General features: G+C 35.4%; 1 protein-coding gene across 10 annotated transcripts in view; it reads left to right on the top strand.

Annotated features, from left to right (window-relative positions):
• The window catches only part of FAM19A5 (family with sequence similarity 19 member A5, C-C motif chemokine like), a 509,545-nt gene that overhangs the window by 355,072 nt on the left and 135,504 nt on the right, over positions 1-18,969 (top strand). Inside the window, exon 6 of one of the 10 annotated variants that reach the window (XR_003527110.1) lies at positions 1,711-1,779. The exons of 8 other annotated variants lie outside the window; for them this stretch is intronic. Coding sequence is in view for 1 of the 2 variants with exons in the window: in XM_027639731.1 (XP_027495532.1) it covers positions 11,058-11,129 (72 nt within the window). In the remaining variant the exon portion in view is untranslated. Of the gene's footprint in view, positions 1-1,710; positions 1,780-11,057; positions 11,160-18,969 lie in introns of those variants that run through there. One more of the 10 variants, XM_027639731.1, reaches the window with a different exon arrangement.

Here is an 18,969-nt window from a genome sequence, read left to right as displayed (position 1 = left end):
TGATAGTACAGTACATGTTTCAGTAGAATATTTTGGTCCAACTGTGCCTCTTAAATCCATAAATTTTTCCATAGCTCTTACAATTACTACGATGAAATTATATATTTTTCTGCACCTGACCCCTAGAGGTGTAGTTGACAGGAGTAGGAATTGAACCAAGAGTTTGGAAAGGGAAAAAAGTATTAATACATTAATACAAAAGGCATTAATACAACTATATGTGTCAACTTTTAAAAGTTTTCCGTAAACGTTTTTTGTGAAAGTTTCCTGCAAAATCTTAGATTGTCTTGCTGGTACTGGAAACCCTGCAGTATCATCTACCAGCTCCCAGGCAGGTTTCATGTGAGATGATTGGTGCCCCAGACAGACATCTAATGTTGCTTCAGTTAAGGTCTTGCTGTAGATTCCTCTTGCTGCTTTATCACCAACTGCATCTTAAATATCACAAATCTCATGAATACTCCTGAGTCCTCTGAACATAGCACATCCCTCATAAGGGTTAATCAGAGTGTTTTCATCTACAGTGAGTGGCTATTCACTTGGGTCATTTGAGTTAGGTTTTCATACAGGGATAACAGTGACCCAGTGATCTAAGGGGCTGCTGCTCTTCCAGTGCTCTGCCTCCCCCAGAGCCCAAGCAAGATGAATTACTTGACTTGATCACAAGAGCAATTTGATCTTGCTAGAAGGAATGATTTGTCTTTTAGAGTCCTATGGAATCATTTCCTCTCAAATTAGGATGAACACAGAGAATGCAGAAAGCACAAGAAATACATAACTAATATGAGAAGTCCAGCAGCTATAGTTCCTGTCATAAAAAAAGGTATTTTTGCTACTTTATTTGCTCTAAGTGAAGCTGTCTTTCTCTTGCTTAGTGGTGCAGAGTGGTCGACTGTTAGCAATGGAGATTGTACTGCTGATAACATTTTTGGATGTAAAAAATTCAAAGTAATTAATAATAAAGGATCCATCATTACCATCATCTTAGTAAAAGTGCTTATTAAAATAGGAAAGAAGAGTGTATCTTATATGTCATTGGTAATGTATGGTAATAAAAGCAAATAAGCAAGAATTTTACGAGCCTAGGACTAGGTCTTCCATTAATTTAGGGAGGAATGATACATTCACATTAAAATTATTTTTGGCATACATTTCATTTTTGTCCTTGGAAAAGTAGGTGATGTATCTGAAACACAATTTTGAAAAACAGAAACCCTGAGTTTCAAAAGATAAGTGGTAAAAAAACCCACCTTATTTTTGGACAGTAATAAGCTGTTTTTCAGAGTGATCTGAGGATTAGATATTTACTTTGTAGGTAATCATAATGTGTAATAATAGTTCTTCACTTGGAAAGTATGTGGGATAGGGTGTGGGATCCCACACCTCATAGGGTGTGGAGTATACACATGGTTGGGACAGAGATGCTGCTGTGATGGTTTCTACTGTAGAAGAGGAAGGTAGACAGTGCAACAAGCAGAACAATCAGTATCTGTTCAACACCCTGCTCAACACCCCATCCACTCGTTGCCACTGCAATGCTGACAGCTACAGTGGCCCAAGGGAAAGTGGCTTGGTCCAACTAGTTTGCAAAGGTTAGGAGCTGAAGGTCTTAGCAATTTGGTTTCATATTCCTGAATCTGAGTGCTCGTATTTGGTACAGTGGATTTGCTGGGTTTGGAAGCTTGCAAATCATAACTTTTTTGCATTCAGGTTTTCTGAAATGCAAACAAGAATTTCCTTAGCTCTCTGTGAAGCAGAGGAATGCCTGGGGCAAAGGATGTGGACAAGGGAAAAGAGCAAAGAGGTAAAAAACCTTGTGGATGATGGGTTGCTGCCACTGTGGGTATGTGAAAATAAAGAACTGCAAATTAAAGAGCTTGTCAACAGTTATTTGTCTGTAGGACTTTTCAGAGGAGAATGGTTTTTAAAGACTTATCATTTTGTTGGATGTACTTCTACAGACCTGAAGTGGAGCTTAATTGTCTGTTTAAAAAAGTTTCAGATGGACATACTATAATTTCAATCACAAATCTGTTGGATAGGTTGTACACTCCACTCTCAGTAGGGGAAGACTACAGTTGCCTTTTCAGGATGAATAAGGACTTTAGTATTTAATTTAATAATGCAAATGGACATTGGGTAAACCAGTTCAACTGAAGCAAAAATCTGGCAGTTGCATCTTAGTCTAGGCTTTCATTTGTAGACTCCGAATGGATGATACTTATTGCACCTTTGTGCAAGCACACTGTGCATATAACTTCAACAGTTTACAACCCTCAGAATAAATGTAAATTTTTGGTAGATTTTTATTTTCTTGTTAAGATTCAAAAAAGTATTTTCCCAGTTAAAAAATAAACAAACAACAATGGCCATCTAAGTAAAAGGGGATTTAATGTGGGTCACAAATAGTCCACATCAGTGGTTTCGGAACCTTCTGCATGTCAATATATGTAAGGGGATGTTTTTAATGAGCTTTAATTGATTGTTCCTTGTTTAAAATTTCACTATTCAGTTTTGATGCTGGAAGTGAAGAAATATGAAAAGTGCCAAGGGAGGTGATGCTGTCATCTAGGTTATTTATCTTGGAGCCTCCCAGAACAATGAATTACTGTCTGATGGAGGTAATTTCTTGTTCTAGGTCCTGGGCTAACAGGTTACTTGAACTGCTCAGCATCTTATTTCCATCTTCTCTCTTTTCCTGTTCTATGCTAATATGATATAATGACACTCATTGGCTTCTCGTTAAATGAAAAATAGTAGAAATACACTGTTGTATTTATTGTAGCAAAAGAAGAAAAAAAAAAGGGTGTTTTCATCTTCATGATATGAAAGATGTTGGGGGACTGTATATCACTGCAGATGTTAGCAGATTTGTGCCATGTAAACTGGGTATGGTAATGATGTTCCAAAATGTTCTAATCAGTGTTTATTCCATCATATTTGATTTATATTTGTTTTTCAAAAATGTACGTTCATGTGATACAGGAACCTTGAAAAATCATAAGGCAGATTGAAATATAGTTTTCAAGTTAAGTAGAAGGATATGAGTCTTAATTAAAATAGTTAGAATATATGTATTATGAATACTCAAAGGAGTCCTTCTAATTTGTTTAGCAAAGTAATGCTTTAAAATATTTTTTCTGCAGTGATAACAGAAGTCCCTTTCATCATAAACTGGCCAGTATGCTTCCTGATGATGCAGGAAAATTGCATGGACATTCTTTAAAAATACCTGAGAATTAATATTTACAATTTTTTATTCAGAATTCTAAGCTGAGCTCTTGGAAACTTTTCAGTATGGGTGGTTCAGGCTGTGAACCTGTTTTATAGCTTGTATTGAAAGGAATATGGATGGTAGCCATTAGGTTGCTTCCTAAGAGTTAAACACTACATTTTCCATTACTTTTCAGATTGTGACTGACCATAAAAATTTTCACAGTTTTCTGGGGAGTTAAGTGGAATTTAGTTTAGGCACAGTAGATCATAGAGAAGCTTAGGCAGAAGAAAGACAGCATTCTCCCCAGAGCACATACTTCCCTGTGTATCAGTATCAATGCACTCATGTTGATATTTAATATAAAATCACAGGGAAAGTTTAGGTCAAACTGAGACCTGGGTAGAGAGTGCAAGTGCTTTCAGGACTAGGTAAAGCTGTCTATTATATGATGTCTTGGTATAAGGTTTCTAAATATCGTAGGCATGATTTAGTTTGGTCTTCTATGAATGTGATCCTAGTGATTCCTAGAAAGAGAAGTAATTTGTTTTGTATTTTGAGTATTATTTCATGGCTGTGCCTTTGAATCTCTTCTGTAGGCACTGTATCACAGTAAACCCAAGTGACATGCAATTCATACACCGAACTCACTAAGTTGTTTATGTCGTACTAGAGGTGTTTTTTAAAGAAGAAGCAATCACCAAAGACTGCAACATTGTTCATTTTTGTACTTAGCTCTCACATAGAAGTACAGACTATATTTTTTGTGATATTTGAAAGCCAAAAAGATATAATATCTTTCTCCCTATTTAATTGGCAAGTATATTATACTATACCAAACAGTTTAATTTTCAATTTTTTTTGCATGAAAAAAATTATTTTCAGTTTACCTCCTCGTATGTGCTCTTCTGTTGGAGGGAAGAGGGAGGTTTGTTATTGGTTTTTGGCTTTTTTGTTTGTTTGCTTTATTTTTAATCTTTATCAGGTGCTTGCTTTATTTATTTTCTTAAAGATTGTCTACATAACTGTAATTGATTAGGGTTTTGTTTTGTTGGGCTTTTTTACAGTACAAATTAATTTACTGAGTGTTAATGTGTGGAACTTGATCAGGGCATTAGGTGATAACAGGATTTGTGGTGCAGACCCTAGAGATGTGTTTATTTATAGTCTGTGTTTTAAACCATGATCCCACCAAAATCAATGGGAGTCTTCCTGTTCACTTCTCTGAAGTCAGAACTTTACCTCAGACTGAAGAGCAGCACAATCTGCACAGTGTCATGTTGTATTTCTTTCTGTGAGGCACCTGAAGGTGTGGTATTAAAATGAAGTATATCAACAAGAGTGTTTGAGAAGCAAAACTAACAGGGAGACAGATTTGCTGAAACCTAATAGACTAGAATAAAGCAGGAACTGGCAGAACTGAGCAAGCTATTTAAAATCCTGTCTGAAAAAGTCTTGTTTTTTCTTCTGCAAGTTTGATGTTACAGTTATAGCCATCTTTGGATCTCTCTTGAGCTAGGACTACAGTCATTTACCCAACAGATAACCTCTGCAGACCATGACCTTAATAATATTTCAAAAGTTATATTTGTGCAAGGATGAACACTTCTGGAACAATTTCTCCACTAAATGATAAACAGTTTTCTCAGACCATTTGTTTGCACTCTTTTGTTTCAAACAGAAGTATTTTTCTAATTGAATAATGAAGAATAATATACTTTTTTTGCATTTTTGGTGGTCCTCTTTATTTTTCATTTTTGCCAGTTTGGACTTCTCATGTTACATTGAAAGACAGGTTTGGACGGTTTTAATTGAGGGTTTTTATTATAACCATCATTCTTCAGAACAATAGTGAAGGGAAAATGCAAATAAATACCTCTAATAAGCCTCTTTGTTTGTTGTTTTTTTCTGTATACCAAACAGATTCCCATCCTGTATTATTTACTACTGTACCACTGCTCCACAGCTGTCTTCTGTATAACAGGAAATGAAAAATCACACTTCATATTGTGGGAAAGTGCCCTTAAGAACACTTGAGAGATAACATGAAAATACTAAAAAATCCATACTAATCGCATAAGTGCATGATCTCAGTGGTTTCTCTAGAATTCCAGACAATTTTGTTTGATCATGTCACCTTTTAAGATGTATTTGAGTACTTGATTACCTAGGAAAGAATAATAATGTCTAGAGATTTCATTCGTGATTTCTGATCTTTGTGAATTGAGGTTGGTTTTTCTTACTTTAACATGCAATTGTATCTATGTGCCCTGGCACCAACCCAAGCTGGTAAGAGCCTGGCGTTTTGGTATGACCTACAATTGTGTGCAATGTTCTGTGATTTTTTTGGCTATTCTTCTGCTTGATAACAAGTGAACTTATAGGGGTGTTAATAACAACACCTTCTGACAAATAGACAAGTTCCAATTTTATTTCCAGTTGTCACTGTTGTGTTTGATATGTTTTTAGAATATTTTAGTATTCTGTTGGCCAACTCAGGGCAACCAGAAATCAAATAAGCACTGAGTCCAATTCTGGAAAATTTAAACTGCAGTCTTGTACATGAGAACAAAAACTTGGTTTTTTGTACTCCATAACTGTCTGTATGAAAACCCCAAAACTTATTTTTCTTGTAGTGTGACTAAATTTACACAGTAACAACAGAGAGAATCCATTTTCTAATGCGTTTTGGATACCGAGGTTTCACTGCACATTTTGAACTTGACCAAGATATCGCAATTGCAAAGACAGTGTAAGTGTTTAGAACACAACATTTTATTACTGCAGAGCACAGAATTTGGGGAATTGATCATTTTTCTTCTCTCCCCCTTGTGGTTCAGGTTTTGGCAAGTCGTCTTGCTGCATATAGAGACTGATTGATCTCTCACTGCATGAAAATGGCAGGTGCTTGTTAGGCCCCCAGTGGGACTTACTTCAGTCTGCAGTGATTTCTCTTTCTTCATACAGTATTGTTAATAGACTCCATCTTTTGGTCTCTTAATCTTTAACCAGCAAACAGAATTGAACCTGTTAAATATATCCAGCACTCCATGTTTTAATTATGGTGCTTTAGAGCATGATTGCAGACAGTGAGTGCGCAGGAGTTTAAAAGCAAATGAGTGGTTGTCAAAAGATAGAAGATTTTCTTGTTCAAATTATCTGTGGTCCACATCCTACAAAAATAAAACCTGAATAGACAAGATTTTAGCTCAACATATTACCTTTCAAAATGATAAAATTACAATGGATGCTATTTTTTTAAAGAACTGTGGACTTCTGAATAAAGAAACATACTTCTTAACTGAAAAGAAATGAATCTTCATTTAGGAGGTTTTGCAAAAATGTGTTTAAATCACAGATCTGTTCATGAAATAGAGGTTTATGATATTAATTTTTTTCACTTATGTTATTGGTGAGTTAGCCTTGTATTTTCTCTGAATCATTCACTGAATTAATTTACCCTCTAATATTAGAAGAACTAATTATCAGTTAAGTTGTTCTGTAGATTATTAGTTTGGAAAAGAGAATCATGTTATTAAACAATGCTCTATAAAGCATTATTTTAAATCATCAAGTGGGGAGACTCGAAAGTAAAACTACATAAATGCCTCTAAAAGTCTTTGGTTAGAAGATTTAACTACACTCCAGGGGCAGACTTGTCTATCATCAACTGGTAATCATAGCATCTTATTATACCTTTGTTTGCTAGATGGGAAAATGCATGATAAAAATCTGTATAGATCTTTATAGGCTTTGACTAAGTCGCTTGTTCCCCATTAATCTTTTCCTTTGATCAGGTAAGTTGGACTCTGAATTGCACAGAAGGTCTGTTTTCATTCCTTTAATTATTTTCTCTAATATCTTCTGAAACCTCTTCATTTAATCAGAGATCTTCTAGATGACAGTTTTAGCAAAACAGAACAGACTGTTCCAAAATTAGCTGTGTCTTGGACTGCAGTGCTCTACTGACTCAGTAGTGAAGGTCCTCCCTTTATGTGCATTTTAGATAAGTCTGTTACAGGAAAGTTATGTTCAGCCCAGTCACAGTCCCGACAGCACTTTGCAGAGTTATTTTAGCCCAGAGTCTAGTATAAGATCCTGTATCAAAACCATCCATTCTTTATTCATGTAGATATAATCTTCTTTTTGACCATACTGTTTTCTTTTTTTTTTTTTCTTACTTTACCTACTCACAATATATTGACCAATCACAATTGTTCTGTAGCAGGGATCAGACCTGCTCATTTACCTGGTCACACTATTTGTGTTACTGTATATTTTACCAGAAGTGTTGTGGGATGTGCATTGTGTTGTAAGTTACTTACATATAAGTTAAAAATGATAGGCCAAGAAGTGACCTATGTGCAGGAGAAGAAAAGTTAAAGGTTTCCAGAAACACAGTCGATGAAAGTGCTCCATTTATAAGTGTAATTTTTTGGGCAGTCAACTAACTAGTTTTAACAAAAAGCTGGGTAGAAACACAGTTAATTTTAAATTATCATGTCTTCTGCTTTTTAGGAGCTGGTGAGAGAAAATTTTTCCTTTGTAAAATTAAAAATCATGGTGTGACTTTTAGTAACTCGGAATGTGAGAGAACAATTATGACTGGGTGTGGACTGCTAGTATTTTCTCCATGAGGTTTTTAGGTGTCATCAATTTGTATAAAAGCTTTGTATTACAAGTAAGAGTCTAGACCTACAATTGATATTCCTTACTAAAATCCTAAGTTTAGATTTTCTTATTTTTAATATAAAGGACAGATTTGTATACCTCTACATTGAAATTGGTAATGTAGTTAAGATTTAGTTTTGCCGTTGGAGTGTCTCATGACTTCAGTGTAATTTTACAACTTATCACACACTTTTTTTTTTTTTTTTTTTTTTGTGGAAAGGGATAGAAAAATTCAGAGCATCAGTCCACAAGATATATTTTTTACATGTTTAAAATGTTGCAGTAGCAGTAGGGAAAAACCTGTGCAAAATTCTTGAGGGCTGCATAGGAATCTTGGCAGATCTATGCCTGTCCATCCTGACTTTATTATGGGAAAGTCTTTATCTTTAGGTAGCTATCCATGCCTATGAGAAAGACAATAAAAGACATAAGTTAATCTACCAAATCAAAAGTTAGACTGTGTGAAATATTCAACTTGCAGTTAAGATATAAGGAATTGAAAGACCTTGCAAATGGGGCTCAACATTTCATGGGGATCAATCTTACTTTTACGAAGAAGGATGAACAGGAGGAAATATTTCTCTCATCCTGTGAAAAGCATTTGCCATCAAATTGTGACATTTGAAAGGCCTGCCTGTCTATGTAGACTTTCATATTTATGCCAACGTAGGACGGACTCACAAACATTGTTACTGTTATTTCTATCTACTTATGTGCATAGAACTACTCTGTGGGATTTCTACACAAGATGACTCATGAAACTTAAACTCATCATTCTGTTCCATGACCCAAAATATCCAGAATAGCAACCACTTTTGCCGTTGGTTAAGTACAAAGTACATTGTACATTTCTCCTCTTTTTTGCAGAGTGAGTAACATTTAGAATGTTACTACAGATTTATAAACATGTGGTACTGAAGAGAAATATGGTCATTCAAAAGGGTGTGGAAAGATATATATTCTTCAAAGAGACAGACATCTCAGACCATGGCACACATCATTACAAATCCTACTAAACCAAATGTGAGGATTTGTCTTAATTCATGCTACTGTCCATGGGAACTGGCCTGAATGAGGGCTACATAAAAATGGAATCTGGTCCTGGTTTCATCTACTAAATCAAATGAATGAGCCTGGATTCTCTTTCTTATTATTTGTGTCATTTTTAAAGGTACCCAAGCTCCAGAGCTCTACTGGTATTGGGATTTCTGTGTGCCAGCCACAGTACCTTAAATTCCTAGAACAGAAGTTACATTAAAAAGGGAATGGAATGAGGTCTGTTCAGGCCAATGTGGAGACACTTCTCCTGAATTCTGAAAATTTTCTGTCTTAGCTTAGCTATTTCTGCTTAACTGTATTTAAAATGCAAACCTAGTATTGGCAAAGTAAAAGAAATACCATTATTTTTACTTAATAACACATCATTTAAGTAATAGGGTAGTATTCTCATACCAGAGAGACTGCTGCTTTTAAAACCCCTGGATTATACTAATGGGTCAATCTCCAGTGACCTTACACTCTGTTACTGCATCAAGTTAGTTTTCTCATTTTTAGCAATCAGAATGAAGATAATATTTTTACCTTTCATTTGCAAGGATTTTTTTGTGGCTTTTTAAGAATGTTTTGTATTCCTTGGATTAACAAAGATTATATGATTCTATGAATGGCATTCCTTATTTAGATAAAAATACAAGTTTTGAGTATTTTGAGTATTGAAAAAAACCCAGAGACTTTAATTTTTAGGATGAAACACCCCCCTAAATGTGACTGACCAAGCTGATATTCATCCATACTCCAGTTTGGGATAACACAGGAATAAAGAACTTTGTCATTACATTTCCAAAGGCTATTTACAGTAATTGTATAACATTACTATCAATTCTCCATAAAACTGTATTTTTTACAATCATTTTAAGTGCATAAATGGTAAATAATTGAAATAATATAAGACATATGTAACTCTTCATTCAACAGCAGCCTTCTTAAATACAAGCCCTTTTATTTCATGCTAGACAAGGCAATGCACGTGAAGTGCTCAGTAAATAAAGAGGGATGATCTTCTACAGGAAAGTAAATCTTGCTTTAAGGTATAATCAGTACTGTATTGTTAGTGCAAATCCATCTTATGTGCAACAATACAGGAATGTAGTCAGTTCACTGGTCCCTTCAAATTCAAGACCTTTTTCAGCAACAAAAGGGACGACACTTAATAATTTTACCCTCCTGATCTTTTGAGTCTACCTCAGAAATGACAGTTATATTCCTGTTTTAACAAATGCAGAAGATGTCAGGCAGTAAGTGTGCTTAACATGCTGCACTGTATGAGTTGCCATTAGGACACATCTGTACAGTTGAACACTCATATTCTTTACAGTACTGAGAATTTATTTTTATTTCACCTGAGCCAGCAGGATTGTATTCTGGCAAAATTAGAATGCAAAGTCAATGGATTTTGATCCCCTTTGAGTAATGTATAGTCAGGAATTGTTAATGGTGTTCATTTCAAAGATGAAGAGTGGTATTAAGTACTTCATGTCTAACATTGGGAGTGCTTTCACAAAGCAAAACCAAAAAGCTATGACTTTAGACTAATTTCTGAAATTATAGAACCATCAAAATTTTAAAAATTTTGAATTGACCTTTGAAATATAATGGAATTTATTGTTTGAAGCCTAAATCACGATAAAATGTTTCATTCTACCTTACCTACTTACACTGTTTTTGTTATGGTGGTTATACATAGACTAAAGAAAGATCCTCAATGTATATGTTTCTTATTATAAATAGGAGTCACCATTAAAGGTTAAGACTTGTCAACACTTCCAAATACAGCAACATACCAAAATTGCTTTTCTATTCTAGGCATAGAATTGGTCTGTAACTGCTGGCAAATTCAGATTTTTAATGGTGCCTGTTTTAAGTAGCAGCCTTTCAATTATATGCACCAGCAAAAAGCTGCTGATATCCTGTTCTAGCAACCTAGGTATAAAAGAGCATTTTGAAGTGCCACATGAAATAAGATAGTGGTGAATAATAAGCTAGAAAATATGCTTAAGGAATCACTTTACTTTCGTTACCATGTACAAATTATACAGGAAGAGCAGAGGGCTGGCATCTGTTTTTTTAGCTCACTTCTGTGCACTGCAAGCTTAGTATTGTTGTTTGCCTACAGGTATTTTCTTCACTTGTTAAGAATCAGTCAATCATACAGCTCCTAGACAAAAGAAAATCATTTGCTGACTGAATTTTCTGAGATGACTCTCCAAAAGTACCAATTATGGTTTTCATAAGCAAGGTAAAAAAAATAAAATTGAACTACCTACATTTCTTCTAAGAATGTGTATTAATTTTGTTAATCTATTTATATACCATTAATAACTCTTCATAACTACATAGATTCACTCATGTAGAAGAGTCTGATGATCTAATTCATGAAAAGAGTTAGATAATCAACTGTATTTCTTATTTTAAAATACCTAAAATTATATCTAAGTTTGCTTTATCAGTATTTGCCAAGGAATATCTCCCTCCAAATACAGACTGATGTAAATTGCTTCCAAGAAATCTATCCTGGCTCCACTGAATTTTTGCTTTTTCATTGGTTCTTCTTCCTCAATAGAGCAGACTGGAGAGGTTAGAAGGTGCCATACATTTTCAGTACTTTTCATTTTGAAAAGAATTTTTGAGAACATTATTGCATGTGCATTCAGTCATAGAATTTGAGGCTTTTTGTTTTCTGGTAAGATGAATGACCCATGCAGTTATCCATACACAATGTAAGGCTACTCACTGACTTTGATCTTCGTTCAACTCTGTAAACTGCAAACTGAACAAACCTCATATGTAAGATGTTTCACATTTACTGAAATTATACTGTCTCACTACTAATTCTTTAAAAAAATCTCTTTACATTGAACCTAAATCAGGACCGAAGGCAGTCATTGTGGGAAAGGCAACAAAAGTAGATACTATTTTAAATTTTCAGTGCTGTTGTCTTACGGTATAATTCAAATTCCACACTTTTCTGAACTTCGACACCACAATTTATCTACTTGGTCTGTAGCTTACTAGAGTGATGGAGAAATCTCCTCAAGAGCTGATATATCAGGAAAGAGTGCTACTATGATTTGGAGAGCTCCTTGAGCTACAGTTCAATGTGACGGTTTCTTTTTAAACATTCTGGGTTTTGTTTTCAAATGTGAATCAGGAAGAAGTGCAATCCTGAAATCAGCATGGTTAAATTGCCTAATTAAATATGATAAATGGTTTTAGTTTTCAGTTGCTGACTAGACCCCTGCAGAGTGATAAAGGCACAGTTTAATTGCACATGAGGCAAGTTGTGGATGAAAAAGACAGACAGGGAATGGGACTCACTGAAGTGTAGATATCGAGAATCCTGTTTAGATTCTATGGAGAGAAGCAGACCCTAGCAGGGAGCTATTTCTTTCATCCTTAAAATATCCAGTGTATCTGGGTAAATTAATAGTTTTCTACAAGTTTTTGGCTGCGGAGAGTGCCTGAATGTGACTATCTGAGGATAGAAATACAGTATAGGTTATGTGAAATCTAAGTTTAGTTAAAATATAACAGAATACATCATATAGAAGGCATGCATAGTCCTTCCAAAATATCTTAGATGAAAAAAGGAGTATATATGCAGTGCAGCACAGGTATATTTAGTCTACAATTCACAGAGTCTGTGTAGGTAAAACAGTGCATGGGATGAATCTGACATCTCTAAATGACATGCTTTGGTGGTGGAGAATATGTCCCCAGAAGTGACAGCCTTAGTAAAGAAGAATGGCATGACTGTTGAGAAGTTCCTGCACTTTTTTTTATTTATTTCCTAGTGAGAAATCTAATAAAAATAAATCTGGAAGAACTTTTTTTTTTTACTAGATCGATATCCAAGTCTGAGAAAGTTTCACTGCATTTCACTGTCTTTAACTATTTTAATGCTGATAAGCACAAAGATGAAATAATTGATCCTACTTTGTGAAGAATCAAAGATAAAATGCCAATAACTTTAACAAAAAACAACCCCCCCCTGCAATTTCTCACTTATGACAGGTTTTCAAATAAATTGAAACATTTTCCTGACGTTATGATTAAAACAGGACGTGATTCTTTGGCCCTCGCTAATGATTAACTGTGCTCGTGGCAAAGCAGAATTTCTGATTTTCTGATAGTGTAACAAAAGGAAATTTGGTGAAGGCTTAACAGTAGTAGTGCCAAGAATAGAATACTATTCATTAACTTAGGCTTTCATATGTATTATATTGTCATTTCTTATGGACTTAAATAAACCAAATCACAAATGGAGGAACAGAATAATGATGCAGAAGAAGGTTGTTGGATGCAGAAAATAAAGACTGAAGTTCCAGAACAATTTTTTTTTCCTCTCTCTGAGATGATACTTTCAAATGTTCTTTTCAAGAACATTAGTTAAAAATAGCTCATACAGAAGCGTGAATTTTACATTTGAGTTATCCCTTTAAATCATTGCTTGTTAAGAGGCCATCTGATGGAAACCTACATTAGAAAAATGTAAATGTATATACATGATTATGGTAGACACCAATTAGAAGGCTGGAAATAAAAGTTAGTCAAAACTTCTTGCTCACATTCTTACAATCTTTTTGTTTTTCAGTGGCAGCTTTGATTTAGAGAAGGAAAGCTCACAGCAGACAAATGGTTCAGAGTGCTGAAGAAAAGCTGCATTAATCAGGGGGAAACACAGCCTTTATACAAAGCTGTAGGTTTCCAGATATAAGTCAAAGGTGTTTTGTTATTGATGCTTCAGTATCTAGTTCAAACAAAGAGAAAGGGATGTTGGAAAAAGAGTTGTTATTTTGAAGTAACAGTAGCATCTACTGCACATGGCATTGCAACTGCTGTTCATGTGGGTGAGGGGTGGGCAGCCTCAGAGTGCTGTCATGCCACACTATATTTGCTGATTATCAATAGGAGTGTAATCTCTAATCTGTCTCTAGATTAATCCTACCAATTCTGTTTGGTCCAAGTAAGATAATGTACTGTCCTGTACTCTCTCATCAAAGGAGCATAGCAATCATAGATGTCAACAGTCTTTCTCTGTAACCCTATGACTGAAAAAAGTAAAAAAGAAACAAATAGTGTAAATATGCAGTAAAGTGATCAGTCTGCTCAGGTGGAAACAATGACAGGCAAGTGCTTACTTGGATTGCTTGATGACAGACTTTTAAGGGAAATAGCATAGAGTTCACACCTACGAAGGAAGTAAGAATGTATCACAGGAGAAAGTCATTTAGTGAAAATGTTAATGGCAGTTTTCAAAAAAAACTTGCAGTGTCTTGAAGTTAAGGAGGAAGTTGAGGAGCTATTAGAATCACCTGTATAACCCAGGTGTTATGTACCTAAACTTTTTAACTTGGAATATAAACCAAACACTTCTGTGGTTGCTTTTGTTTTTTTTGTATTTTGGGTGTTGTTTTGGTTTTGAGATGGTGGGTTTTTTGTTGTTCGTTTTAATATGAGAATGCAGGTTATGGTTCAACAGGAATATCCGGTAAGATCCTCAATCTAGTTAGGATTTGGTGGGTTTAGATTTTTTTTCTCAGAGATTTACATTTTTAAGTGTAAAGTTCTTTTTCAAGTTGCTTCCAAAAAAAAAAAAAAAGATTTAAGGCTTCATACAAATTCTGTAATATGTTTTGACATATATTGCATTGTCTGCTTTGTCCTTCAATACCATTCTACCAAGGGCAGTAAAAATATAAAACCAAATGCACAGCTCTTCTGCATCACTGCAATAATTAAGCCCAGGAAAGTGACTGCTAAGAATGCCTTACTTATGCCAGAGGCCAGTTTGGTTCCTAGCAGCCTTAAAAAATTAAGAAGAGAAGGTGACAAAAAAGTGGAGAAAAGCATGCATGACTTCAAATGATGGGTCTATCTCAACAGCCTGCTTTTGGCATTCTGTGGTAGATATTGCACAAGCTGACCTCTCTTCAAAGGGAGTCATAGCTCTGCAGAGGGCATGCCAGAGGGGGAACTCTGTCATTTTTTGAAAGGCTACTCTCTGAGTAGATGGAAAAATGAATGAGAATTTCGAAATCTGGCCTAATGGAGCAATTTGTGTAACAATTACTTTAAAGACAATATTTTTGGGAACAAGAGCTCCAGAAGGAGTCTAACGTAATAGGATTCTGTCATAAAATTGTAGCTTGAAACAGTTCTTTTCATGAGTAGCAGGATTTCTTACTTTAGACATAAGTGTTTACAGGACCTATGGGGAATGAGACTAGTTATTTCTTCTTTTATTCCTTTTGCATATAAATTTCCACTTAGAGCTGTGATTCCTTTAACTAGCATAGTTCTATCTTTATTCTTCAATTTTTTAAAATATCTCAGAATTCATACAGTTTTGTAACATAATATATACTTTAAATTACAAGTGAGTTTCATGTTATGATTTTAATGTATGATCTGTCATTGGACTTTAAACTGCCAATGGCAATACAAACATTATTCAATGACTTGTGCAAATTATAAAAACTCTTTTTTTCTGCATTTGCTTTAGAAAAGAAATCTAAATTTACTGACTTCTTTTCTGTCTTTGCTGCAAGCTGCCATGACATGAACTCTTAAAACTTATGAAACAATCATGGAAAAAGTATCAAGTAAACTTTAAAATCAAACCTAACATATGTGGTGTGTGCGTGAAAAAATCAAGGCATATTAAAGGTAGTGAGTTTGACTGGATGTAAGAATAATGAATTTTTATCTCATACGATTTATAATATATTACAGGAATATCTTTAAATTGTTGCAACTAACACTAAAAGTTTTTAAGACAATGGATAAGCTAACTAAAGTCTAAAATAAGACAACGAATAAAAAACATGCTTTAGAGGTTGCTATTGGAGGAGCATTTGCATTTGCATTTTGGACACCAGAGACAAAGAAGAGCTGAGCACCATCAGATCCATATTTGATAGAATTTAGTGTCCACATCTTCTTGAGATGAGAAAACATAAGGCATTAAGACTGAATGAATTTTTGTGAAGCAACCAAACATATTTTGCATAAAGAAAGTATCAAAAACTCTCCAGTCTGTGACTGGCCAAACATGTGGAGAGAGATGTGTCCCCTTCTAGGAGACATTAGTTGGTGCAATGGAGGGATAAATTGCCCTTTGAAGCAGTTTTGCTATTCCAGTTGATTGTAAGGATGACTTAAAGGACTGGATTAATTGACTTCTTGATGGCTATAATGAGTGGAAGTATTAATCTTGTGAAGTTTAACAAAGGAATACAGAGTTTTACAGCCAAAGAAAAACAGTCCCATGCATCAGTACAGATTGTGGACTGACTGGCTGGAAAACAGCCTGGGAGTCCTAATGGACAGCCAGCTGAACTCTCTTGCAGCAAAGACTAACAGCCTCCTGGGCTGCAGTAGACAGACTGTTGCCAGCAGGTCAGAAGAAGCTGACTTCCTTTCTGCTAAGAACTGGAAAGACTCATCAGGAGTGCTATTACCAGTGCTAATGTCGCCAATATGGGAGAGACATGGACTTCCTACAAGTCCAACAAAGGACCACAAAGATTGTTATGGGCTTGGAACTTCTGTCATATGAGAAGAGGCTGAGCAAGTTTAGAATACTTTAGCCTGGAGATGAGAAAGCTCAGGTGGATCTTATCCATTTCTGCAAGTACTTGATGGAAAGATTATATAAAAGAGCAAAACTGACTCTTCTCAGTGGTGCCCAGTGAAAGGAGGAGAGACAATTGACATAAATGTAGATACAGGAAATTTCAGCTATACATAAAAAATTATTTTTTTTTTTACTTTAAGAGTGGTCAAACACAATGGGATTGTGGAGTCTCCATCCTTTGAGATATTCACAACCCAACTGAACACTACTCTGGGCAACCTGCTTTAGCTGACTCTGTTCTGAGCAGACGTGTTGAATTAAAGGATTTCCAGATGTCTACACCAATCTCAACCACTATGTGATACCAAGATTCTGAGATTCTATGATGAAGTCTATGAAAAAAGGGAGGAGGACAAGCACAGAGGTAAATTTTTTAACTTGCATTGGTCGTTTGGGTTTGTGCTGATATCAAAAATGTGGATGTACTAGCCTCAGATATCCACCCTAGCCTCTACCTGTAATTTACACAGAGAAATGAGCGCTTAGCAATGCACTGACCTATCTCAGATGCTTATCAGAAAATAAGATAGATTGCTCTCTGAAGGTGGTTTATTTTCCCTCCAGTGACTGCAGTGCAAGCTCAGTGTCCAGTTTGTCCTATGGTATTTAAAAGTCAGGTATCAAGAAAACTATTCAGTCAAGAAAAACTCATACACCTACTGTAATACTTTTTTTCATGCTAAGAGATATCTAAGGCATGCCCTATTGCAGTATGTAGAGTATTTAAAAAGAATAAAAATAAAATATTGGAATAACTGAAAGACATTGGTATTTAATAGTTAAAATTCACAGACTGTTGATATGAGAATTGTCCCATGAAGTTTATATAAAGTCACAATGCACATCCTCCTAATTTAATCAGACATTAAAGGCTAGAATCATGGTAAGCACACCCTAAAAAACGGAGGTGTATTCATTATGCAGATGCAAACATCTGTATTTGTATGCAAATCCAGGGTCTGAATGTATGAACGTGATAACTGCATGCACTATGTTACGCTAGAGGGAACAAGAGACAAAGAGGAGCTCTGCAACAGTGGAATTCCCTTAAGGAATATTCTCTTATTCATCTGTCACATACTGAAGGCTTTTCAGAGGGTGCCAGACCTCTGAAGAGGGGATACTGGAGGAGGAGCTCAGCCACAGTTTGAAATGGTTCAGAGCTTGTTTATTGCTGCCCAGCTCAATTCTGCTAACCTCGACTGCCCTCCCCAGTATTCCTGTGGCTCTCACCTGCAGGAGTAGATTTTTCTGTCATCTGCCCACCCACGTGTGGTCAGACACAGCCTGGAGAGTATTTAATGCTTTCTTTATGCTGAACATACCTGATTAAATGAATCATCAGTATAATCCCAATGAATTAAATACCACTTGTGTTTAGCCTATTCTACCTTGTAGTCATCAATGTAGATATCTAAAAACAACTAAACAGGAGCCACTGGATGATTTTTGGAGGATTCAGATATCATCCCAATTTTTTGCTCTGTTGCTACACAGCAAACAGAGAGAACTAATTAAAAAAAACACATCTAGCAACACTGGTGGGGAAAAGAGAAGGAGAGATATGGAATGGGGAAAGGCATTTCCTTCAAAACTTTACACATTATCAATTGCTCTAATGAAAAAGCATTATTATATTACATGTTTTTAATGTAACCACTCGGCTAAAATCCTGAGCTTCATTTAAGAAAGACAGTAAAAGACAGGTCTATACAAATTTCATTCCAGTTAAAAAAACTTGCATTATAAACAGTAGCAGGAAACATTGTCATTCCCTTCCCCCATCCCTCCGTCTTGGGTAAGACCCATTTTTGAGCTGTTCTCATTCAGAGAACGAGTAGCTACTTTTGGCTTTGTTCCCAGAGTACTGCGTACTTGGTGGTGTGTGAGGCATTGCCTCCTGGGGAAAACGGAGGAGGGGCACTGAATCACAGCACTTAATTCTTAATGATTGTTCTGTGTGGTCAAGAGGACACAGAGCAGGCAATGCTCTTTATTCTTTACTTACTGTTATAGCTATTGGCAGCCAGCCCTTTTAATTTAGTTATCAATACTCAATGCCTTTAATCTTTTACTTAAAGCCAGTCCAAAATAAGTACTAGCCAATGAGCATCTGCTAAACAGAAATATTGGTGGAGAGATATGATTTAAGGCAATGCTGCTAAGGGCCTACAAGTATAAGTGCTGAGTAAAAGTTATTTGGTATTCTCTTGACAAATATTATTTCTTTATCAGGATGGTTGCCTTTCTGACAAAATATCTGTCAACTAATAATGTGTGGAAAAATTCATAGGTGTTGCTAATAGATGAGCTTTTCAGATTATCCCATCCGTCTCCCTGTTGATTATAGGACACTCTTCTAAAGTACATTTTCTATTACTAAATCAAG

Source organism: Corapipo altera, unplaced genomic scaffold (assembly GCF_003945725.1).
Source record: "Corapipo altera isolate COAL_440 unplaced genomic scaffold, ASM394572v1 1b, whole genome shotgun sequence".
Classification (NCBI taxonomy): Eukaryota; Metazoa; Chordata; class Aves; order Passeriformes; family Pipridae; genus Corapipo; species Corapipo altera.
The sequence above is the reverse complement of the archived record's forward strand: the minus strand, read 5'-3'. Positions and strand labels throughout refer to the sequence as shown.